Here is a 25,338-nt window from a genome sequence, read left to right as displayed (position 1 = left end):
TCGTACGTATGTTCCTCCTTGCGTGTTGCCTCCCGGGAGTCCAATTTTTTTTTTGTCATGCCTTTGCCCCTTCCGCAAGATTTAAAGATCCATCCCGGGGTTTGGCAAGAGCGAGTGGGCGTGGCCAACGGCAGCCAGGGAGGCGGGAATGGAAAAAGGCCCCGCCTTCCAACCGGGTCGCCAAGAGGGAGAGGAAGAGCGATTGATGGGTAATGGTGGAGCTTTGTTAAGGGGCGGCTGCGGTGGCGGTGGTGGTTGCGGTTCTTTGAAATCTGGGCTCGGTGGGTTCTGTGCAGGACCAGGAGTTATTTCTCCCTCTTCGGCGCCCGCCTGCTGGGTTTCCTCGCCCTAACAGGAATAACATGAACGCTGTTCCCTATCCTTTGAAGGAGGACTTCCGTGCCCGCATTGCTCAACCGGCAGCCGCTGACGGGCCGACGGTGGGCGGCGGGTCGTTCTTTGTCAGGCTGGGATCGGTGCCCGCTTTCCTCTGAGGCCGGCGAAGTCGGAAGAAAATCGATGAAAAAGAAACTCTGAGAGAAGGCCCGGATGCGCGAAAGCCTGGTAAAAAGGGGAAAAAAATTGCTGTGTGTTTTATTTTTAGGGAAGGTTTCGGACAAGAACGGAAGCAGGTTGTTTCTTTCTCCTTTTCTGTTTTTGTTTCCCTTAAAACGCTTAGGAGGGTTTAAAGATACGTAAGAGGTCGTGGTATTTGTAATTTATATTTGTAAGATTCAGTGGATCAAAGATGATCGCGTTGTGATCGCCTCGTTCAATACGCAAACGGCGACCCTGTGCCCACCCGACAGAAAGGACGTCCCACTGAACTCTGTATGTTTTGCTTCGGAGCAAACAAAGCATAGGATCGCATGGTTAGGCTAAAGGGAAATAATAAGCGCCATTGCATGTAGTGGAGCAGCTTCCAAGTCCATAGGCCTAGATAGGAGGAGTGTGGACTTCAAGATGCTTAATAAAAGATACAGGAGTTGGTTGGATGAGGCATTCTGAAATCCTGCACACACACAAATGTAAACTTAAGATTGAAAGTATACGTGACTTTAAGGTTGTCGGAATTACTTCTTTTAAGGTGGACTAAAATGCTGATAAAGGTATACTATTTATGAACTATGTAGGAGGCTGTTTTGTTTACCCCTTTAAACTGTGATCTTCTAAACATCAACGTACATAATGTTAGCACTAGGTTAACCCTCCAGTGGGAGACTCAGTGTCTCTCTAGATGTTGCATTTGTTGTTGAACTGAACATCACATTTGTTCCCCTTCTAGGTGGTATATTGCCACCGGAACAGTTGTTTTTCTTTAGGATATAAGCCTAAATATTTGCCAAATTGCTTTACAGGATTTAAAGATATTTAATAATCTGTGTTTATCTACACTGTACAGTATTCTGTTTTGAGCGTTCTTTGAATTCTTGTATGATATCTAGCTCATAATCCTCCCCAAAACTCATTATATTTTCTACTGCATTTAGAAATGGCACTAATGACCAAGCATGTGATTTAGTGACACCCATGTATTTTTACTTGGAGACTACATCCTTCCAGGTAAACATGCCAAGAATCCGGGAAGTCACATTTTAAAAACTGAATGTATCATGACTTTCATCCTTCATGCAGAGAATTCCTTTTGCATTTGGAAAGCAAAGGCTGCAATTTGGGAGTTTCTTCCCTGGAGTTAATAAAAATAGAGGGCTACTGTATATGATTGCAGGAGTTGAGAACTAGAGATACTGTACTTGGTAGAGAACATTTCTGTTTTAATTCCCAAGACATGACTCACTCCAAAATTATCATAGTTTATGGGTAAACTGGCTGCAAGGTGGAATCTATTTGAAATCCAGCCATTCTTCCTCCTAATCATTTGTGTTACAAACGCATATGCTTTGCAAATGGCCACTTTCCCCCACTTGCTGTAATTCAGTAGCTTGGAACTACATTTATCTCAGGCCATTAATCAAGATAGTGAGCACTGATAAGAACATAAGAAGAGCCCTGCTGGATCAGGACAAGGACCCATCTAGTCCAGCTTCCTGTATCTCACAGTGGCCTCACCAGATGCCTCTGAGAGCACATGAGATAACTAGAGACCTGTTACCTGATACCCCTCCTCTGCATCTGGCATTTGGAGGTACCTTCCTTTTAAGCCTAGAGATTATGCATCCCCATCATGGCTTGTAACCTGCGATGCACTTTTCCTTGAGAAGTCTGTCCAATCCCCTTTTAAAGGCATCTAGGCCAGATGCCATCACCACATCCTGTGGCAAGGAGTTCCACAGACTAACAATACACTGGGTCAAGAAATATTTTCTTTGGTCTGTTCTCACTCTCCCAACACTCAATTGTAGTGGATATGTCCCCTGGTTCTGGTATTATGTGAGAGGGGGGAAAGCTTCCCTCTATCCATTTTATCCATCCGCTGCATAATTTTATACGTCCCAATCATGTGTCCCCCCTCAGGCACCTTTTCTCCAGACTAAAGAGTCCCAAACGCTGTAGCCTTTCCTCATAAGGGAGGTGCCCCAGCCCGGTAATCAATTTAGCCACTCTCTCCTGCACCTTTTTCAATTCCATAATGTCTTTTTTGAGGTGCAGTGACCAGAACTGTATGCAATACTCCAGGTGTGGCCTTACCAGCATTTTGTACAATGGCATTATAATGTTGGCTGCTTTATTTTCAATCCCCCTTTTTAAAGATACCTAGCATGGAATTGGCCTTTTTCACTGCTGCTGCACACTGATGGAACTTTGAAGCCAAAATATCTGGGGGACATCATTTTGAGGAAATCTGGTATAGGTGCTAGAGATTTGTGTACTAGACACAGTCGATGTAAACATACTGTAAAGTTGGGATGGGAAGACATGTAGCCCTGAAGATATGATTAGATCGCAAGTCCCATAATTCCTCACCATTAGCTGTGCTGACTAGAGCTATTGGGAGTTGCAGTCTAACCACATTTAGTAGGACATAAAATGCTGATCCCTGCTGTGAAGGACTGTGTGTTTGTGTTAAAATACAAAACCTCAAAGCATGCTTGCAAATTTTATAGCTGAATTCTTTTAGTGGTTTTGTATGTGTTAACCCTTTTTGTTGAGCTGTCATTTCAACAGGTGTATTTTTGCCCAGAGCTCTATTCAGATATGCTCAATACTTTGTTTCCATCCTTAAAGCTCTTAGTTGATTACAATCTTACTCTTACTCACAATGCCTAACTTGATGAAGCCCGTTTCCACAGATTTGCCTGTATGCAGGATCTGGCCACTCAGTTAAGAGATCTTGTAACGGCTTGTCATAGGCCTGCACAACTTGTGACTCGTGAAACAGAACCACTGTTTTTTTTAAATATTAACTTTGTATTTTTAACTTTGTTTTTAAAAATATAATCTCACCTTTTTGAAACTGTATTTAAAGTAAATAAAACATCAACTTCAGAAAAACACAGTAATACAAACTTGCCTTTCTTCTTAGAGCTGGGGTGTCTTCCAGCTCTAAATGTTCTGTGTCTTTGTCCACAAAAGAGATCCCATGTTTGATAAAGGATCCAATATCAAAGATACAGGCTGCTGTCCTAGAAATTTTATTATAAATATTTAATTTCCGAAGTCGTTTTGGCAGGTTTGTGTAGTTATTTGGAACTAGATTCTCCTTCCAGCAGATGCTATTTTGTGTCCCCTGAACTCAGATGGCTTGTTTTGTATTCTTTTTTATGTCCTGTAAATGCTGCAGCTAATTCTTCATAAATTCATATTTACAACCACTTAACTAGAATGTTTATTTCACATCTCATGAAAATTTTTTCTCTCTGCAATTACAACCTCTTCTTTATAAAGAGGAGTATTAAGGCTGTAGCTGTGTATTCATTTATTGGGCAATGAACCCCACTGAAAACAGTGGGACTTGCCTGTGAGTAGACATGTTTGGGATTGCATCTTCAGAAGAATTATCTTATCCAGTATCTAGGCATGTGTGTGCAGAGAAAGATAAAAATTCGTAGCTTGAAGTCCAGAAAAGCAGTGGATGTATATAATGTCTGCCTTTTTGTGTTTACCAAACTAATAGAGTTTGGTATAACTAAGGAGCACAGATGTGTTACATCTGCTACAGATGTGTTACAATATTCAAAATATTTCAATATTCTGAAAATATTGTTTAAATACAGAGACAGACAATAATATTAGCCTACCTGACAAGGTTGTTGAAAGAATTATCTGTGATAATTTCAAATGCTAAAATGCTGTATTTGTATAGAGTGGTATATTGTTGTTGGGGCAAATAGCCCTGTTGTAATTTGTATCTATCAGTAACCAGTGTGGTGTAGTGGATAGACTGACAGACTAGGACTCGGGAGAACAGGGTTCAAGTCCCTGCTCAGGCATAGAAACTCACTGGGAGTGTGGAACTGGCCAAACCACTCTTTAAATATCTCACTTACCTTGAAAGCCCTGTTAAGGTCACTGTAAGTTGGCTCCAACTTGAAGGCATGGAACAACAACACATTCATATCTACATACTATGACCTGAGAAACTAAATGTAGGCCACACACTCTGTCTTACAGCTTGCTGGATGCTTCACAGGTTCCCTGTTTTTGCAGTTTCTGACAACTAGGTACAACAAGAGTGGCACAAAGATTCTGATAGATGGTTATACTGTATTGTGAATATGTGTGCAGAACTTTAATATTTACAGACAGTGTATAATGTACATCTATTTTGAAGAACTGGGGGGAACAAGAATTAAGGCAACTGCTTTCCAATACATGGTTAAGGCAAAGCTTTGTTAATGCAGATCTAAACCAAAAGACTCTCTAGAGTTGGACATTATATTGTGGCATTCTAATAATTCACTTGACTTTGTGTAGAATCAAGGTTTGTACAAAACAATGCTTAATTTACAGAAAAAACCCATCAGGGATTCCAATCCATCTGGAAGCACTATTGCGTGATCCAGAAGTCTGCCTTCCACCAAGTCCCTGGTACATAGGGATTCTTGATAATCACTCAGTGGGGAAAGAAATCGTTTTTCTACCCGTCCAGTTACCTTTTAATCTTCTTTTATATCCCATATGGAGAGCCCTTGTGTTTGTTTTCAGTGCCAATAAAAAAGTTAGACTCATCTGTATTTAATGACATCCTCTTTTCAGAATCAAGTTTTAATACTTTGGCTCATAGTAGCCCAGATTTGAAATATTAGAAACTGCCTTTTAAGGATGAATCAGTTGGCAGTGTAGATAGTTTCTGAGATTTAGACCAGCTATTGCCAACCTTTTTCTGTCCACAGCCATAAATGCAGTATAAAAGAAATATAGGCTGAATGAGGATTGCATAAGTCACATAATGACCCTTATAAAGTGGTGTGTCAAGAATTGTTTCCAGTCTGAGGCCCCTTCCAGGAGCACTGGTCTCAATCAGCCATTCTCAACAGGGACCCCTCCTATGCCATTTCATTTACAGTGGTGCCTCGCTTAATTATGTTAATTCGTTCCAGTGAAATTGCTGTAGAGCGAAAGCATCGTAAAGCGAAAATAAAAAACCCATTGAAACGCATTAAAACCCGGTTAACACATTCCAGTGGGCTAAAAACTCACCGTCCAGCGAAGATCCTCCACACGGCGGCCATTTTCAGTACCTGTCTAGCGAGGAATCCATCCTAGAAAACAGCGGGGGGCCATTTTCTTCAGCCGGGGGCCATTTTGGGACCCGACGATCAGCTGTTCACTGATTGTCATAATGCGAAAAATCAGTTCCTGAAGCAGGGAACCGATCATTGCACAGCAGATTTTGCCCATAGGAAGCATCGTTTTGTGATCACAAAAAAGGCATCATTAAGCGGATTTGTCATTATACGGGGCAATCGTAAAGCAAGGCACGGCTGTAGTTCTTATTTCAGGCAAACTTTTGATGCTGAAATTCTTACTGTTCATATGGACGCAAGAGTGCTTCTTAACTGACTTCAAAATGAATTCCTGGAAAAAGGAAGGAATGTCTGGTTTAAAGTTGTCTGCAGTAAATCAAAGAAGTTCCCAAATGGGGTTATGAAATCATTTGAATTTATTAACATTTCATATGCATTTTTCTTTTGCTCTTCAGACATGATAAATTTGGGGAATTAATAGCTCATTTGATTTGACAAAGTAGGAATGGTAGAGGTGCTCAGTGAGTTGCAGAATTCTGTGCATGCCTTTTCATAGGATTGGTAACTGCCTGGAAAAGTACTGGGATTTGGCTTGATTGGGAGAAAAGCAATATTTAATGCTGTGGAACAACATCTGACTTTTTCATCGACATGAATTATCAGGGAGACATCATACCCAATAATCACTGTGTACTAATTGCCTTTATCTAATACTATTCAAATTTTATAGTGCCATTGTGTCTCCCACATTTAGCACTGAGGTATACTGCCTCTAAACATGAATGTCCCAATCTAATCACATGGTGGCTAATAGGAACAGGTAGATCTTATTCTTCATTCACTGCTTTTTAAAATAGTGTCCCATCTTGTGATAGGTTGCTGGGCATTATTTGAAATTGCACGTCTTTTTATTTGCCCTATATTGTAAGTGATTATTTCAGTTGTGATCGAAAATTATGCAGTAGGACCCTCTGTCCCCAGGATCAGGTTCTGCTGATTCATTTAACTGTGGTCAATGAAACTGGATCACCCAAAGCAGTTTAAACTCTGGCAGATCCATTCTGTGGTGCCAAGCCAAATTTTCAGAATGTGTTGAGCAAAAGAGCACAGAGAATTTGTGGCAGAATCCATACTAGCATGGTAGAAGTGGGGGATTCTGGTAGAAAAAAAAGTTCAGTGGAAGGAAGGAATTCATAAATTAAACTTTAAAAACGCATTTGCTATGTGTTTGCTATATGTTCTCTACTACAGTATCTGCATTTTTCAGTATCTGTAGAGGGGCTTGGATCTAGTCTCCAACAGATATGGGGTCCTACAGTACCCTCTTTATGATATTAGCATGTAAATTGTAACCTCTTAGGCTCAGAATGCTCGATTCTATAACATTATTCATACTTGTAACAGTAAGCCATTTCTGTTCTTTTCTTAGGTCATCTTAGCACCCTGTAGAATAACAGAAAATGCAAAACAGTGAAGTAATAAAGCCTGCCAAATACTTTTCAGAAGTGGAGAAGAGTGTACTACTTGCACTAGTTGAGAAATACAAATATGTACTTGAGTGTAAAAAGAGTGATGCAAGAACTATTGCACTAAAACAACGGACCTGGCAGGCACTTGCTCATGAATACAATTCTCAACCAAGTGTATCACTCCGAGACTTCAAGCAGCTGAAGAAATGCTGGGAGAACATCAAGGCGCGGACAAAGAAAATAATGGCACATGAAAGACGAGACAAGGTAAAAAGGTGTCTTAGCCCACTTATAAGTAATCACATCCTAGGAAAAGAGAAGATCGCCAGCATGGTACCTGAGCAAGTGTACTTTTTACAGAGTCCACCAGAAGAAGATTCTGAATATCAGCCTGAAGCTTCTAGCCAAGGTACAGTTGGATTTTAGGGACCTATCCTGAGCTACTCTTGTAACTTGCTATTCTAGAAGCCGAGAGCAAAACGTTCATTCATTCATTTAGTAAGATCACTGTCCTTTAGATGCTAAGTCATGAAGTTATTCCTTGACAGATGTCCTAGTAGTAGCATAAGCATTGTACTTGATAGTTTATTAGAAAAAGAAAATGCTGAAGAAGAATGGGGAAATATTATTTTCTAAGATTCTTTGTAACTTATATTCTGATCTCAAATACTTTTGTGCTTGTTGAGTTTGTAGAACAGTAACTCATTTGTACAGCTCATAATTATTTGGTTTGTTTCTGAACCAATGTAAGAGCTATGGCCATGCCTCTTTATTTATTTATTTTATTTTATTTATATCCCGTCTATCTGGTCAATTACGACCACTCTAGGCGGCTTACAACATAAAATACATGGATAACTATAAAAAGGATTAGTACATAATAGACAAATTCAACAAGATGGAAAGCAAACAATAGGGAAAGAAAAAATACATATGTCTCAACTTACATGGAAGTTATACAAAATGCCATAAATGAGAATTAGATAGTGATAGGAGTTGCAGCTGTTTTGTGCATTTGGACAATGTTGGGTTGGAAACAGTGTCACTTAAACTATTTGTCCAGAATCGTATTTGCATACATATTTGCAGAAGGCAGTTGCGTGTTTTATGCTCCATCAGGCTTTTCTGTGTGTATCCAGTCTCTCGCTGGTTATGACATTGGGCCCAAGTCTCAGCATGCAAATGGAACACTGCAGGACAGGGGGAAACACTGCATAATTGCTCTTCCTTCAATTGGATTTTGGCTGGTATGTTTTAACTAGCATTTTAAAAGTTTTGGTTAAAATACTCTGTGAGAAGCCATGGAAGCAGGAGCATATCTGAGTGGATGCCAAACTTCAAGGGCTCTGTAGAGTTTTTTTTTCCTTGTCTTGTGTAGAAAGGGCTCTTTCTACACTGAATTACAGTCTGCAGTTCTGTGAACTCAACCTGGATAAAGGGATGGGCGATTTTTGTACAACCAGCTGCTTCTACTCCAAGGCCAGTGGAAAATAGTTCTGACGGATAAAGTTGAGAATTCAAGGCAGCCCAGTAAACCTTTCCCCTTAATGAGTTCCAGTCCTGCCCTAGCCTAGGGTTGAGGAGTGAAGTGAGGTGCTTGGAGGGTCTCTGGAGATCAATCCACAATAGGGATGTGCTATTTGTCCCTGGATTCTTCTGGGAATAATTATTCCGGGAATTATTTCCCAGATACAATTCTGAGAATTCCAGCCCATTGACCCACACCTACACTTTGCTCACCTGGACCAGGGCCTTTCTCTGAGGCCACATTGCTATCTTAGACCTGTACTACTTCTTGTTCCTTTACAAAAAAGCAGGATGCTGCAGTGCTTTCTAGGAGTTGTAGTTCTTTGGGAGAGGTCTTCTTGAGAACCTAAAGGACAGCAGTATTGCAACTTCCAGAAAGAACTATGACAGATTCCTTTTGTGTCCATGAGCAATAGGAAGTGTAGGCCTGAGACAACCATGCAGTCTCAAAGGCTGGTGCAGGTGACAAAAATGTAGGTGTGGGTCTTTGGTCTGGAACTCCCAGAATTCTGCCTGGGGAATTCCTGGGGAATTCTGGGAGTTGGAGTCAAAAGAAAAACATGAATGGCAGATCCTTAATCCAAGACACAAACCTTCCAGCTATCTACCTGAGCGTGTACTTAAGGCACATGGAAGGTCATTTCTAATATCCTGTTTTGTTTTATAGGTGCTCAGAGTGCCTCCAGAGTTCAGTACAGTGCTAGTCATCCAAAAGCTGTCACTTCTTAATGACTGTCCTCAAACAAAAGTCCTAGAAGTGTAGGCAGATGATATACAGTTGTGCCCCGCATGACGATAATCTGTTCCATAGAAATCGCTGTTTAGCGAAATCATTGTCTTGCGAAAACTGTTTCCCCATTGGAATGCATTGAAACCCATTTAATGCATTCCAATGAGGAAAAATCGTCATTTTGCGAAGATCGCCCATAGGGCAGCCATTTTGCGAAGCATCGATCAGCTGTCAAAATGGCTGTCCTGCAAAGCATCAGTCCCGAAAACATAGGGAAGCCATTTTGCGAAGCCGCCGATCAGCTGTAAAAAATCGTCATCTTGCGAAAAACCGGTCCACAAAGCACGGACCAAATCATCATCCAGCAAAAATTGCCCATTGGAATAACTGTTTTGAGAATCGCTATAGCGATGGCAAAACATTGTCATGCAGATTCGCCATTTTGCAAGGTTGTCATCTAGCGAGGTACCACTGTACAGTATTGTGAAGAGGGTTGAAAGTGCATTTCCTATCGTAGAACACATTGTCCCACCATTGTTTCTGGCCAAACAGATTTTGTAGTTTTTCGAAACCATGCGAAGGCTGCGTGCTAGAAATAAGATGCCTCCACCTCAAGCAGCAATCTCTTTTCCTGGCTCCCTGCAGCTCTGGAGGAGAGGGGGGAAACTGTGCTGTTTCCAGCCTCTGATTAATAGTGCCTGCAGGTTCCTGCTATCACAGTGCAGACAATAGTGCCCTCTTGTGGCATCCTTAAGCTGTTTCAGTGGCACATGGCATAAGCTTCATTGCAGTACTGTGTTTTTCAAGCAAGTTGACATCTCACCCTCCCCGCCAGGTCATCAAGTCAATGCCAGTGGGGCTATGCCAGTTTGTCTCCACAACAAAGCAGCTCTGTACAACGACTGAGATGTAATGAGTTGCCTAAAGTTACACAGTTAGCTTCACAAGTGAGAGTAAATGGGAATCCAGAGACTCTGTGCTAGACAACACTGCTTCTTGAATTGGGGGAGGGGGGGAATGTAAAAATCACTTTTGTGTAATTATTGATTATATTCTTCTATCTTTTCCAGAGCCTTTTACTGTTATAAATAGAGAACTGTGTGATGAAGACAAAGAACTTGTGCATTTCCAAGTATGTGAAGGCACGTCACAATCTGAGCCCTCCTGTTCCACAGTCAGAATAACTGGTAATAAAAACTTCCGAAATAAGGCTGCTCAAGAGGGTGATCTAAAAAAGATGCATGAAGAAGAACATCATCAGCAAATGTCTATCTTGCAGTTGCAGCTGATCCAGATGAATGAAGTACACGTGGCAAAAATTCAGCAGATAGAAAGGGAATGTGAGATGGCTGAAGAAGAGCACAGGATCAAGATGGAGGTGCTCAACAAAAAGAAAATGTACTGGGAGAGGAAACTTCAAACTGTTACAAAAGAATGGCCTGTTACTTCTTTTAACAGACCATTCCCTAGTTCACCCTAGAAAATGCTGCACCCGCCAGTAATTCAGGTTGAAGCAACTGGATTATTAGACGGCAGGGCAAGGATGTGGGTTCAGTTAAGCTAGATCTATATTTTCATGTGAGTAAATGGTGAGCCAACTTTAAAGAAGACCTAAGAAAACACAGCGGTGGGCTTTTTTTAAAAAAAACCCAATATCACCATTTCTTTGGAAGGTAAATATGGTTGCAGCTCCTCATGGGACAATCATATGCACACAGCAATCCTGTGTTAAAGCATTTGTGCTTTTGCCTGGTGAAACTTTTGTTCTTGAAAACCTTTTCAGTAGGCAGGTAGTTGCACACATTCCACATGTATCTATTTCATGGCTGAAACCTCTGTGTTTCCAGGAGGTAGGAAGAAATCTTACGTTCAAAGGATGGGGACGGATTTCCCTTCATAGATATTCATTAAGATGAGCTGTTGGCATTCGTGTAGTGACCTGGCCACAGCTCTAAAGCAAGAGGACAAATCTCTTTTTCCTGCTTTCTCTTCAGAGTAGTAAGGAGATGTGAGGAAAGGGGCAGTCTTCTCCAGTACTATATTTGGAGATGAAGTTCAGTTGCTTTATGAGCTGTTGGCTTGAGCAAAACTGTTCAGTACAAGGAGGCCCTCTTTTTGCATGAAGATAAGTGTTCATCTGAAGGCACAAGGAGGAAAGGAGGCACTCCTTCTCTATGAGTGGAGAGTGACAGTCTGTATCTGAGACAGTGGAGGTTGTCCACAGGCTTGGAAGCCTGAAGAATTGGACTGTCACTCTCTTGGCTGGGCATGAGGAAACCAACTCCCCCTCTTCATGCATTCCCTTCTGAATACAGGCGTACCTCGGTTTACCAATTTAATGCATTCTCCAGGACGTTATGTAATGTGAAAAATTTGTAAATCAGAACGCGGTTTGCCATTTTGTAAGCCGCCCCGAGTAGACATGGTCTAGAGGGGCGGGGTAAAAATCAAATAAATAAACTAAATAGAAATAAATAGGAACGGGACAGCACTATAAACCTCCAGGCACAACGCATCCTGGGGAAACTTGCTTCGTACTGCGGGGAAAAATCGTAAACCAAGGCATTATTTTCAATAGATTTCCATTCGTAAACTGAAAATTACATTAACCGAGGCATTCGTAAACCGAGGTACTACTGTACCTGAGTAGGGCTTATAAGTGTATCGTCTGCACTATACACATGCTTTTTGCCTAACCTTTTAGGCCTAAACCATCAGTTCACAATAGAAGATATAGATAACCATGAATATAAGATGAAATTTACTCTTTCTGGCAGCTTTCTGGCCAAAGATATCAAAATGTCTACTATTGTGTCTGTCTTACAGCCTGATCTTATGCATGTTTCGTTTAAAGTGCTACCTAAGATTACAGCCTTACTGTGGTAACTGGCACAAGACAGCTATTAATTTGGCTCAGTTGAGTTTGCTCTGCTTCACTTTGTGCCAGTGTAGAAGAGTCCCCTCACCATCTGGTGCAAGTGAAACCCTGTTGTTTTTTATTACCGGATTGCCCTCTTAATGCTGCACATCTCTCTTAATCCTTATCCATAGAACCAGAGCTCTAAAATGATCCAATAAAGGAACAAGCACAGGCAAAAAGATATAAAGTAAAGTGCATTTTGGTGTGTAGCTTATATAATTTTAACAGGTAATGCATTAAACAACTCATGTGTCAGAACCATCATGAACATGTCGAATGGGAACAGGTGTTCTAGGGGAACTGGGATTAGTTGTATCTCCATATGTACACCCACTAGAAGACAAATGTGTATAGCCACATATGAAAACTGCCCTTGTCTCTATGCAGATGGGTGGCAAAAAGAGGGAGGAATCCCCCCCCATTCGAAACTGGGACAAGAGAGAAGCAGAAGTATTCCCATTTGTAGTGATGCAGTAACTCTGAATGTTTATAATGCCATATATAGCTTTGTCAGTTAAGATTAATAAATGAACACAGTGAATATTAGCAGTATTTTTTCACAGAGCACGGACAATCTGTTGTGCTGTTTAGATTTCAAGAAAGATCCAGTTTGTTTTTCTACTGTGGTTTTCCAGGTGCGTTTTTGTCCCATGTGCAGCTGCTAACAGAGGCTTGTACCTCAGTAAGGGTAATGTTGAGTTTAGTACAAATTTAACATGGTGTGCATTGAAGGGGTCAGTCCCTCCTGCTTGCATCCATGCAGCAGAAGGTGACCAACAAGGAAGGAGGGGAGCAAAATCCATTTCTAAAGGCACAGTCTAGTCACTTATAATTAGTTTTCTTCAGTCTCTACCTTTTACTGTCTCCTGTGGGGTAGTTCAGGAATAACAGTGTGATATAGATTTTTCCATCCATTCTTCAGTGCATGTAAGTGGAGAAGTGGCAGATCTGAAAAGAGTATCCTTGACTGTGAGTTTAGATGCAATTTACCACAATCTCACTGAGCCAGCCGGATGGAATTGATATGTTTGCTTTGTTGTACGTTCACATGCTTGTTGGTGATCCACCATTCATGGGCAGACATCCCCTCCATGTTGAGGTACAAATCATACTGTATCATTCTCACCAGTATCATTATTCCTCAAGAAAATTGTGTCCAGGCAATAGAAGATTTTTTTCTCGTAGTACATACCATGCACTATGAAGAAAATGCTTCAAACAAAATGGGCACTATAATGCTCCTCCTTGAGAATGATTGAAATATTTGCTTTTATAAACCAAATATACTACAGGATTTGTTACACTGGCATTATTCTTTTCATTTCATATTTAAATATTTTTAGAACTTTTGTCTTTTAACTTTGTGACAGTTTGGAATGCTATAACTGTATATTTCCCATGGCAGCAGGAGATAGAGTAGTCATTGGTTTTTCTCGTCCCTTCGCTGGCCCTCTTGTCTGCTCTTCTCTCTCAGCTGCAAGTAGTATGCTGTAGAGCAGGCTGTTCGACATATGAAAAGATACCTCATTTCCCACTACGTTGGAATTTTAAATGTACAGTGTGTATTTCTGTGTTGCCACCGTTTTCGTATCGCCCATATAAATATCTAAATGGCATGGGTGACCCTGGGTTTTAGCTGTTGCTGCTGTAGCATTAAATGCATTACATACTTGAAAATTATTGTAAAAGTTGGGAGATAGATCATTTAGTCTGAGCTGATAGCTTGAAAATAATTGGAGAGTTTCAAAATACAAGAGGTGAATTTAGCTTTCTCTCCAAAGAAAAACAGCATATGTGGAAAATTCTCACCCTCATTTCTTGAACTTTACTGTCAAAAGATTTTTTCTTCTCAAATTATTTTTTCAAGACTTCCTTTCATACCTAAATTCTGTACACATTATACTTTAGAAGTTACCCCTTCTGAAAATCTCTCAGATATAACCCTTAGAAAAACTGTATCATTGAACAACCAATCATGCTGTTAAAAAACTATGAAATCATCATAGATCATTTACAGTTTCTTTACAACAAATAATGGAAACTTGGTTTATGAATTCTGTCAGATTTTAGGTTTAGCGTTCATGCATAAATGCCCACTCATTTTTCCTGGAAGTTTTTCAGTGCTATTTTTTTAAAATTGATCATTAGTTTCTCGGTAATTCAAATAAACATATTAGTCTGTAACCTGACCTGTTCTCCATCGGATTTTCTTGATAGAAATGTACAAGAGTAACAGTACACTGTCAATTTAACATATCTTTTCTTCTACATGCTGAAGTCTAAAATTCTAGGTAATATTAATTTCATTTGTTTAAGACCTTTACCGTGTTTCAGTCATTGTTTTCCTATTAAGTGGGTTACATTGCATGTTCCTTCTACTATGAATTCTCTCTGTCTTTTCAGTACAGTAGGACCCCTGTATCTGCAAGGGATCAGTTCCGAGTTTCAATGCTGAAAAATGTAGATTATAGTGAATGTTCTTTTACTAGCGAATGCTATACATACCATGGTCTCTGGCTCCCTCTAGTAGCTAGTTCTGGTAACTTGACCTTTAGAAGTACTGTACTGTATGTATTTCTAGGACTTTTAATACTTTTAATATTTTCAGATTGTGGATAAGTGAATCAGCAGATATTGATCCCGCAGATATGGGGACCCTATTGTATTACAAATTACTTTGCACTTCATCTTTTTTCTTTTTTATCAAGATTAGTGGAGTGAGTTGCTGGTTTGCTGGAGTCAGGACATGCTACAATTGGTAATCCTTTGTAGAAATGGGGATATTCGTATTCGTATACAAATACAAATATCCTCATGCAGCTGGACTTAGCGAGGGGTTGGCCCCTGTGGCCAACCCATTCACTCATGTGTCTGCCAGGGGTGGCAGCCTCAGTCTGCCTTCCAATCGGAGGCCACTCTCTTCCTGCTCGCCTGACCACTCAGCAGCAGTGCAGGGAGACTCGTCCTCCCTCCCACTGCCTGGAGTGGCCGGGCAAGCAGGAAGAGAGCAGAGCTCCAGGAGCAATTGGAAGGCTGACCGAGGCTTCTTCCGCCGCCACCGGATTCATGAGTGGACGGGACAGCCACAGAGGCCGGCCCCTCATTAAGTCCAGCTGCACGAGTTCTGTTGTTTATATGAGTTGTGTCTTATGTTTGTAGCATGCACAGTTTGTTTTATTTTTGCTTATTAGTGTGATAGACCATGAACTAATCAGGGTGAAAGAGTTCAGGCATTTAACAGCTGATTTGTCTATAGAACTGCTCTACATTTATAAAAACATTAAAATAATGTTCTAAGCCTTAGAAATCTTCCCAGGTAAGCTGAATTTTCAGGGTTCTGAACTGAGAGGCCAGTACCATAATTTGATGCTTCCTTGCATATGTGCTTAATTCAGAATATGCAGAACTGTGGCTAATCACTTTGCTCTGAAGAAGGAGAAACTGACTCTCACAAAGACAAGTTCTTGTTTACTTAGAGATAAGCAGAATGCTAGTTTAAAATGCGGTGAAGTTAAATTTATACTTAATAAGTTGGTGTCTCTTCTAAAATGAATGGTTTTAGTATTACTGTAATCCCTTTCAAAAGGGCCATGTGATGTTTCCATCAATTCAGCCATACATCTTGTGTGGTTTTGGTAGCTAACGTAGTAAGACGGTGAGTTTTGTCTTTGAATGCTTTTCAGTTGTGGAGCTGAAAGTACAGTACTTGTTCCTTTTTAATGTTTAATCTTTGTGAAACAGCTTCTAGAAGACTACGTTGTTTATAAAAGAAGAGACTGCTGTCAGCTGATATTTTTGTCTTTTTTTTCATTTACAAAGCTGAAAAATGTTGAGGGATAATGAAATTATATTAGACAGATGATCCTTCAGGTACTGAAAAGAAATATTAGAAAATTTAACAAATATTGAAGAGAACTAGAAACTTTAATAAATCTAACTTGATCACATCTCATTAGAGCAAGACAAGATCCTGTTAGGAATTAGATGTGCTATGTGGGATATTTTTAAAAGATCAGGTCCCCTTTGCAAGCTGCTTTTGAAAGTATTTTCAGATGGGGTTTGTCCTGAAGTATAGAGAGATCCTGTTTGAGAAGCGCATGGAAAAACTTTTTGTATGCATACAATATGATTTTTGGATGGTTTTTAACATCCTGGTTGAAGTAGCCTTCAGCAAATTGTGACTATGTCAAGTTTTTATTTAAACAATATTTTACTTAAGTATTTTAAGATGTGACATCTTGCAGAAAACAGATTTAAAAATTAGTTCTTACTGATATTTGGTGGGGTTTTTTTAAAGTATCCATAAGCATTGGCAGTTTGATTTGCCTGGTGAGTCACCAGTTTTTCAGATCTACATTAATGTTGGAGACCCAGTTTTAGTTAGTTTTCTTTAATATGTGACATTTTAGTTTCTCTGCCTCAATAATTTTGGGCAAATGTTACCTTTTGTTACCTACAGAGAACAACTTCAAGCAAGCATTGGAGAACAAGTGTCCAAATATCAGTTGTTGAACAGCCTCCCCCTTTTTTCATTTGCCTGTGTAGATTTTATGTGATTTGTTGTGTTACAGCAGTTTCCAAAGGCATAATTGTGTTTGTTGCAAAAAAAACAAGTCTTGGGCACCTTAAAGACTAATACATTTATGGTAGTATGAAATTTGCTTTTATGCCCAGCCCATTGTGAACATGCAATGTTACCCAAAATTTCAAGTATACATGTGATATATATATATAGTTCAGGGTGGAATTAAATGCTACATGTGTTCATTGCAGCAGTGAGTTCAGCAGTTAAGCACAGAAAGTACTGACAGTGACAGTCACATTGACATATGTAGTATGATAGGAAAATGATTATTCCAACCTCTGGTGTGAAACTGAAACTTTCTAATGAACTTTTTCCTAACTTTGCAAGGAATTGATTTTGCTACCCAAAACCTATAAACTCTAGGCATAAGTTGTACACCTTAACATTCTCCTTAAAATGCTGGATGGCCCAGAATTTAGTAGTTACAACACTATAGTAATTGGATTGCTTAAAGAGACAGTGGCTAAAATCCTGCTGTGTAATTTATGCCTACAGAAGGATAATGTCATCACTACAGGGGGCACTTTCGTGTAATTAAAAACTTTGTACTTCTCTCCTACAGTACAGTACAGGAGGAGGCAGTCTTTGATTACTGAAAATCTCCTGCTCCCAGTAATGTCAAAGCAACAGGACCTCAGTCAGTGGTTTCCAGATAACAGGAATTGGAAGAGCCCTGGGGAAATGATGGGGTTAGGAACATGGATAGCTTACATGAAGTCAGGCTTTTGGTCCATCTAGCCTAGCATTATCAACTCTGATTAGCAGCAACCTCTTAGGATTTGAGGCAGTGTCCTTTGGTAGCATGTCCTGGAGATCCCTGTTATTCCCTGGTGGTATCCCATATAAGCCCTAACCCTGCTTGTCACCTACAATCAGGCAAGAGAAGCTGTCTGCACTGCATACAGTACAGTTGCAGGGAGTATATGATGTGCTCAGTGTGTATCTTCAAATAACTATTTCTTCTGTGCCATGAGATAAATGAAATTCACCACATCATTGTTCTCTACATTGTTCCATCTAATTGGTTCAGTCTTGCAGCTACTTTTTGTGCCTTTTTTCAACAAGCCGTGCCCATATTTGAAATTTCTGATTGATAAAGTCATGGGCTTGTCTATTTCTGTTTTCTTTTTCTTTTCTTTTTTAATGCCCAAGAAATGCAGCTCAGTTGCAGAAACACAAAACTGTGGCCTTCAAAACATTGCTGTCACCAAAAAGCTACTGTGTCCTCAATGATTAAATTGACCAGATCACTTCAGTGTTCCTAAAATGTTAATACATGTACTTTGCATTAGGTGATACATGTAGTTTTCCATCCAACATGACCACTTCTGTTGCTGGGGAACAGCAGATGCTCCCAGAGTTCAGCCCATCTGTACAGTTCATCATGATGATCATCACAATCATAATTATATCTGTTACTGCTTTGTATTACTACACACAGCATTGCTTCAGTTTATATTTGAAAGCATTTTGCAACTTTAGGGTACTTCTTGAAAATATGCAAAAGCTGTGGCATATGCAGATCTCAGCTTATGCCATTGTATAAGAGTGGGGGCAGCAGCATGAATCTTGTCACGTGACAAGCCACACCTGGGACTAGAAGGCAGTGTTCTACAATTAGAATAACCTGGGGAAGGAATAGATCAATCAGCAAGACGTAAATTCAGGAAGGAAAAGCTCAGAAGTTGAACTGAGAATTTCTTCACTGGTCTACCAGTTGGGATTATATCAGGGGCCTCAATATATCTTTGGTAGCCATTTTAAAATGTGTGAAGTTACCTAATGGGAGATCACATTCATAGAACATGATCTGCCAAAAATGAAATTAGTGCTCCTTACAGCACATGATTATGATTATTAACGTGATATGTGAAGGAGTATCATCTAGCCTGATTGTAGAATTGACTTTCATGTGTCTAGTGAAACATTCACAAATCCACAGACATCCATTTACCAGAAGGAAGTTCTACATGGGCAGGATGTGTCTTTATAAACAAGGCGGGGAGGGGATGGGAAAAATAAGGCTTTTTCAGCTATGGAATTTTTTGGAATGATCCAGAGTCTTTAAAAGCTTACCACATCTTAGCTGACAGAGTTAGGATAAGGTATGTAGATTAGAAGTAGAGATGCAAAGTTTGGAAAAATTACATTTGAGGCTACAACCCAGTATCCCCCAGCTATAATGCCTACTAACCATATTGGCTGAAGGATTCTGAGGGATGTAGTTCAAAATGATATAAAACTCCCAAGCTCTGTGGTGGAGCATGCTTGATGGCACAACATATTGTTGCAGGAGCCATTTTAAATTGATCCACTATGTTTAGTGTACTATTAAGATGGTTATTATTGCTGTTAGTACTCTGAAATGCAGGCTACAGCTGTACTGTGTAGTTATCCTGAATATTTCTGTGCATTTTAAGGATGCTCATGCATGTAATTCTACAAAACTGATAACCCAATTATATATTGAACTGTTTAGGAAAACGTTACATACTATACTCAAATTTGAGTAGCGTTCCGTTGACCATTTTATCACAAATCTATCCCTAAAATGGGATAAAATTATCCTTTCCATTTGATTGGATGATGCAGTTTATCGTGTTGGCTCAATGTCTAGGCAAATGGGACAACCCCCCCTCATTTGCTTTTTTCACTATTTCTGCAGGAAGATACCTTAAGCACATTTTGATACAAAGCTGCTTGGATCACAGCCTTTTAAGCTTAACCTTCCCTGTTCCAGACTTCAGGACAAGAGAAAGCATGGCCAGAAAAGCTATCTTAGTGCATTTTGGTGGATCTGTGTGTTTTAGCATATCTATATGGTTGAGTCCTTCTGGGATTCTACCATTTCAAGAGTCCATGTGGGGATTGCTGTTTCAGATTCTCCCTCACATGTCCTTGCTCATGGAAATCTAAGACCTCTTCTGATTTTAGTACCAAAGCTATTTCTGCAGCTTGCAGAATTTCTAACTTGCATCACAGAAAACAGTGAAAACTGCCTCCACCTACAAATACAGATTTTTATCCTGTTTGTTTCACAGAACAAAGACCTTGTACTTTAAGGGATTGAACAATCTACGAAATTTGTTTTTTTATATCCAGGATATGTTCAGTAATATTTTTCATCAAGAAAGGAGATTCTAAAAGTCAAGCAAAGAGTTCATAATAAGGATGACTACTAGGTGTACATTTTAGTGCCTTGTCTGTTATACAGTGTGTATTCAAAATAAAGAACTTCTGATAAAATGTATCTAAATATTGCTAGTAGAACATTTGTATATGCTGTTGGTTGCTCCCAATAAATCATGAGTTATGAATACATCCTGTTTTTCCCCTCAGTGAAAAATGTTACTTGATTCTTCTGTGTGGTCTCTGTGATTCACATCTATGGGTTTCTTTTGCACCTCCAAACATTCCAAAGCCTAAAAGTAGATGAAGCCAACCCTCTGCACTACACATGCTCCCCAACCCTGCAGCTAATCCTCAGTTCTCTTTCAGTCGCCACTGAGGTAACACCTTCAGAGCTTTTCTACATCCTTTTTCAACCAATTTCTGTAAACAGTTCTTACCAGTTTGTCTGTTCCTACCTGTTCATCTGTCATTGTCCATGAGTCTTCAATATTACCTTTTTTAAAAAGTGCTTAGTATTCATCCTGTTCCAGGCCTTTGATGGCCCCAGTGGGCCCATTTGTTTAGATGTTTAATACAAACAAGGTCCTTGTGAAAATTAATAGAAATGTAGAGTTCAGAGAACTCCTTCACTACCAAATCTTCATTATATCAAGGAACTGAGGGGCAATTTATTATTAAAGCTGCTTTTTTTTTTTTGTCCCAATGGCTGGCTGGATAGTTCAGGTATCTGGTGGCAGAACTAGAGATTGGGAGTTTAAAGTGCACAATCCAAAGGCACCCCAGAAGAAAGGAATGGTAAACTACTGTACTTCTGAATATTCTCCACCTGGAAAATCATGAAAAGGGTCGCCACTAAGTCAGAATTGAATTGACTGCATATGATTATTTTTAGTCCAAATATGTTAGAAATGCCCCATATAACTTGTATAACACTTTGTTGACTTGCTTAATAAAAGTGTTCGCTAGTTTTGTGCCTTGCTCATATTCTTCTTTACCTCTGTGTAAATATCTGAATGAACAACACCTTCACACTGGATTTCTTGTTTCTTTTTTTTCTGTTTCTTTTTTTTTGGTAGTCTTCTTGGGTAGCTTGATTAATTTCAATCTGTTTAGAGTCCCTGTAACCTATTTACACCATGCACAATATGGGTCCTCATTTGTGAAGTTTCGATAGTCCTATGGCATCATGTTTGCGGGCTTTTCATGTTAAGAGGAAGTGCAGTATGCTTTTTGAATTTACAGGATATTTTACAAAAATGAAATGAAATCAAGGATAGGTTTTTTAGACCCCTTCCACTTTCTTAAACATATAAACATGTCACAGACTACTCAGTTATATTTATTTGTAGAGATGGTATCATGAAACACAAACAAAATCAGAATCCCTATGCTTCAAATCCATAGAATGTTTTACTAGTAGTTCATCAACTACTTTGATCCTAGTTTTAGAATATGTAGTGTTCTGTAATGTTTCAAGAGATGGTTTGAGCAAGCTTGCCCACATAAAGTAAACCAAAATGGCAGACTAATCTAGATAATCCATTTTGTGGCACAGTTGGAAGGACCCCAAATAGTGAACACATGGCAATCCAATAGAGATACAGTATTTGTTTGAATAGCAGGGAGAGAGCATATTGCATATCCTCCACATCAAAAATTACCCTTCACCTGAGGTTCTCTTGCAAGGAAAGAATGTCAGAAGCATCAAATAATCTCTACAATTTCTTCTTCTGAACCCTATAGTCCAGTAAATATCTAAAAATATTACAAAGTTTGTCGGTTATTTTCATGGTAAAAAGGAAAAATGCCAAGAGTACAAGGAGCAGAAGAGGCCAGTGAAAGAACTCTTGAAGAAATCCTGCGATAGTCTAGGGCCATCAAACTCCATGTTTGTGTCCTCTTAATGATTAAAATAAGTTTAAATCTCTCTCTATTATATAATCTTCCTGCCATGATGATTTCCTATCAAGATGGAGGAACTGCCCATAAGGAACATTTCTTCATTGCTCTAGGACTGGAAAGATGAAAAATGCAGGAGAGAATTCCTATCTGTCAGTTTTATAAATATTCTTATGTATAGTTGTTGGTGTCTATGTGCTTCACTGCCCAAAACTGAAAAATGCGAGTTATCTCTACGGACAATAAACTTCGTGATGGAATGTATATTACCAATCCAAGGATCGTGGTCCTTCAATTTGCCGCTATTAGAAAATATGAAGATATCATCAAGATAACATTTAACAAAATACTATGGCAATAACTATAAAAAGAATTACATACAATTCTATCCTCAAGGGCAGTGGTTCCCAACCTTCGGTCCCCAGATGTTTTTGGACTACACCTCCCAGAAATCTTGACCAGCACACCTAGGGGTGAAGGCTTCTGTGAATTTTAGTACAAGAACATATGGGAATTGAAGGTTGGGAAACATTGTTCAAGGGACACCATTTACTGTACTAGAGGCAAAAGTTTATCAGAAGTTCTTTATTTTGATTACACACTGCCACTCACCAAAACAGAGAATAAAATTTTAAAGAATAGCTGAAGTAATTTTATTCTCTTGCTACATCAAATAGTTCCAGAAGAAAATATATAGGAGGAGGAAAAATACATAATATTCCAACCATTTAACAGTTGATACTGGCCTTTTCATGGAAGGATGCTGGTAAATGTACAGTCATGGTCACTAAGTCTGCATCTGATTATGATGGTGTAATAGTCAGATCTTCCACATTGAGAAAATGTTTTGTAGCTTTTAAATATGAGGTTATTTGTTAATGTGTGAACACACGGAAACTTAGCAGAGTAACTTCAAGGTCCTGGTGGCAAAATGACTCACTCAGACACAATCAGCTTCTTCCAGCACCAGACGTGTATTTACAGGATATTTACAAATATACAGAGTGACAGCATGACACCATGAATTCATCAGAAGAGTAGGAATACATCTTCTCTACCCAGGCCACATATATACACTTATGCATCTAGCTGTATCCAATCAGCACAGATGTTGCATCATCTTTGAGCCAGCCCTCCTGAGTCACTGTGACTCAGCATTTTGACACACCTGAACATCATGGCTGCTCATTAATACATTTGTTCTGCTCAGGCCTGTAAATTTTATACTCTGACATTATTATAACAAAAGCCTACAATGATTTATTAACTAACAGTGTTAATATGTAATTGTATCCTGAAACTATTGGGTGAACTTGCAACGGAAAACCTGTTTTATCTGTCGAGAACAATCTAAAAAATAGTATACCAGGATCCTTTTTCTTGGAAAAATTTGGATGTAGCATTTCTACATCCCACCATTATCACTACAACAATGGTGCTGATAATACTAGAAATATGTCCAGTGGGTTCCCCAGAAGACCTCACAGCAGAAAAGACTCTGAAGCTGTCCTTTTAACCTCTGTAAAGAGTCCTCTCTATTTAATAGCCGATGGCTTTTCTGTAGTCAGCTTCCTTAGTAATTGTGGACTGCTGCTTAATTAAGTTATTTAACATTCTCTGCTGTCCCCTCTATTAGAACCAAGATTTTAAAGCTGTTCCGTGTTATAGAGTACCAATTGCTGGTACAATCTGACTAAACTTAGCCAGCAAAAATTGGGAGCTGGGTCTAAAAGGAGGAGGAGTTTTAGATTTCTCACTTCCACACTCCTTAAATTTAAATAGTCACACAAGGTGAAAAAGGTCCACATGTGTCCAAAAGATAATACATGAAGAAGGAAGAAATGTTTATCTTAAATTCAACAGTCTTAATTTCCTCAGACAAATCAACAATTAGATTCTAGTACATTTCCAACCATGTGGACACTACCTGAGAAGATGCATCCTAGTCACTTGAAATGTATGTCACTGCATCAACCTGCATATGGTACATACTCAACTAGCTGTGTCAATGTTTTCGCCCTTGTGGGTAACAGAAGACATTCCCAAATCTGAAAGATAGTCTCAAATCTCTAAACATATTTGGCAGCGTATATCTCTTTATCTCTTACTGATTTGTTGGCCAAAGATGAAGAATTCAGGACTGCTAAATAAAATACTGTATATAGTAGCTCTAATTAGCTTAATATTCATCAAGTGCCTTGCCATACTCATTTCCTGTGCTGGTTGCTTTTGCCAGTAAAATTCTGCCTTACACAAGACCATAGAAAGTTGTCTCATATCAAGTTCACTGGTCCATCTACCTCAGGATTGCCTATACTGACTGACAGCCACTCTCCAGGATTCCAGATGTCTGTCAGTTGGCCGGCCTGCCACCTTGAGTCCCTTTACTGGAAAAAAAAGCAGCCTATAAATGCAACAGACAGACAGACATTTGGAACACAGGAGAGTTCCAAATTGCTAAAATATTTTTAAAGGACAGTAAATTATATATTAAAAACAAATACATGATTATACTGATTGAAATACAGTGAATGATTTAAAATTTTAAAAACAAACTTATACAGCTAAAAAACAACAACCCAACATTCTGGGACTCAGTTATGGCTATTAAAAGCCTATCTGAAGAGGTGGGTCTTCAACTGTCAGAAGAAGGATAAAAGAGAGGGGCTAAGGTAACATCTCAAGGGGAGCACTCCGTAACCTGGTGACAACCACAGAGAAGGCCCTTTCTCGTGCTCCCATCAAATGTGCCTGCAATGGCAATGGGACCAAGGAGAGGGTCTTCATTGATGATTTTAAGGACTAGGAAGATATGGTCCTTCAGACAGCCTGGACCCAAACCACATAGCACTTTATAGGTAATAACAATGACTTTGAACTGGCCCCAGAAATGGACTGGTAGTCAGTGCCGTTGTTGTAGCAGGAGTATTATATACTCCTTTTGTTTCTAGGTCTACCTGGAGATACCAGATAGATTAGGGAATAGGGGTTCAGTTTATGCTGGATGGAATTGCACCCACAGACTTTGAGAAACCAGATTTGCAGTTCAGAACTCCAAGTCTTATTAGTGGGTAGGAGCACATTTGCACCATCAAAGCTAGCCAAATTGGACATTTCACCTCTTCCATGAAATGTCCAATTTGGCTGCAGCACCCATGCCTTAGTTACATCCTTTATGGGTTACTGCAACACACTGTATGCGGGGCTGCCTTTGACCATGGTTTGGAAACTTCAGCTGGTTATTGACCTGGGCTAGTTACAGCAAACATATAACTCCTCTTTTACATCAGCTTCACTGGCTACCAGTCTATTTCTGAGCCCAGTTCAAAGTGCTCGTTATAACTTACAAAGCCCTATACAGCTTAGGTACAAGCTATTTGACTGACTGTATCTCCCATGCAATCCTCCTTGACTACACTACACAGCCA

General features: G+C 39.5%; 1 protein-coding gene across 2 annotated transcripts; it reads left to right on the top strand.

Moving 5' to 3' along the window:
• Positions 1-115: 115 nt before the first annotated feature.
• On the top strand, positions 116-20,980 carry MSANTD3 (Myb/SANT DNA binding domain containing 3). Of its 2 annotated transcripts, XM_020806233.3 has the most exons (4): positions 116-209; positions 390-564; positions 7,078-7,526; positions 10,445-20,980. In XM_020806233.3, the coding sequence occupies exons 3-4, from the start codon at positions 7,109-7,111 to the stop codon at positions 10,852-10,854; spliced, it is 828 nt and encodes a 275-aa protein (XP_020661892.1). In that variant the 5' UTR covers positions 116-209; positions 390-564; positions 7,078-7,108; the 3' UTR covers positions 10,855-20,980. The 2 variants fall into 2 exon arrangements, with proteins under 2 accessions (XP_020661892.1, XP_020661893.1); XM_020806234.3 differs by lacking the exon at positions 390-564.
• Positions 20,981-25,338: the final 4,358 nt, after the last annotated feature.

Source organism: Pogona vitticeps, chromosome 6 (genome assembly GCF_051106095.1).
Source record: "Pogona vitticeps strain Pit_001003342236 chromosome 6, PviZW2.1, whole genome shotgun sequence".
In the NCBI taxonomy this organism is placed as follows: Eukaryota; Metazoa; Chordata; class Lepidosauria; order Squamata; family Agamidae; genus Pogona; species Pogona vitticeps.
The sequence above is the reverse complement of the archived record's forward strand: the minus strand, read 5'-3'. Positions and strand labels throughout refer to the sequence as shown.

Coding starts and splice junctions, on each gene's coding strand:
- MSANTD3 (XM_020806234.3), top strand. CDS start 7,109: ATGCAAAACAGTGAAGTAATAAAGCCTGCCAAATACTTTTCAGAAGTG. Junction 7,527..10,444: donor GCCTGAAGCTTCTAGCCAAG/GTACAGTTGGAT, acceptor TATCTTTTCCAG/AGCCTTTTACTGTTATAAAT.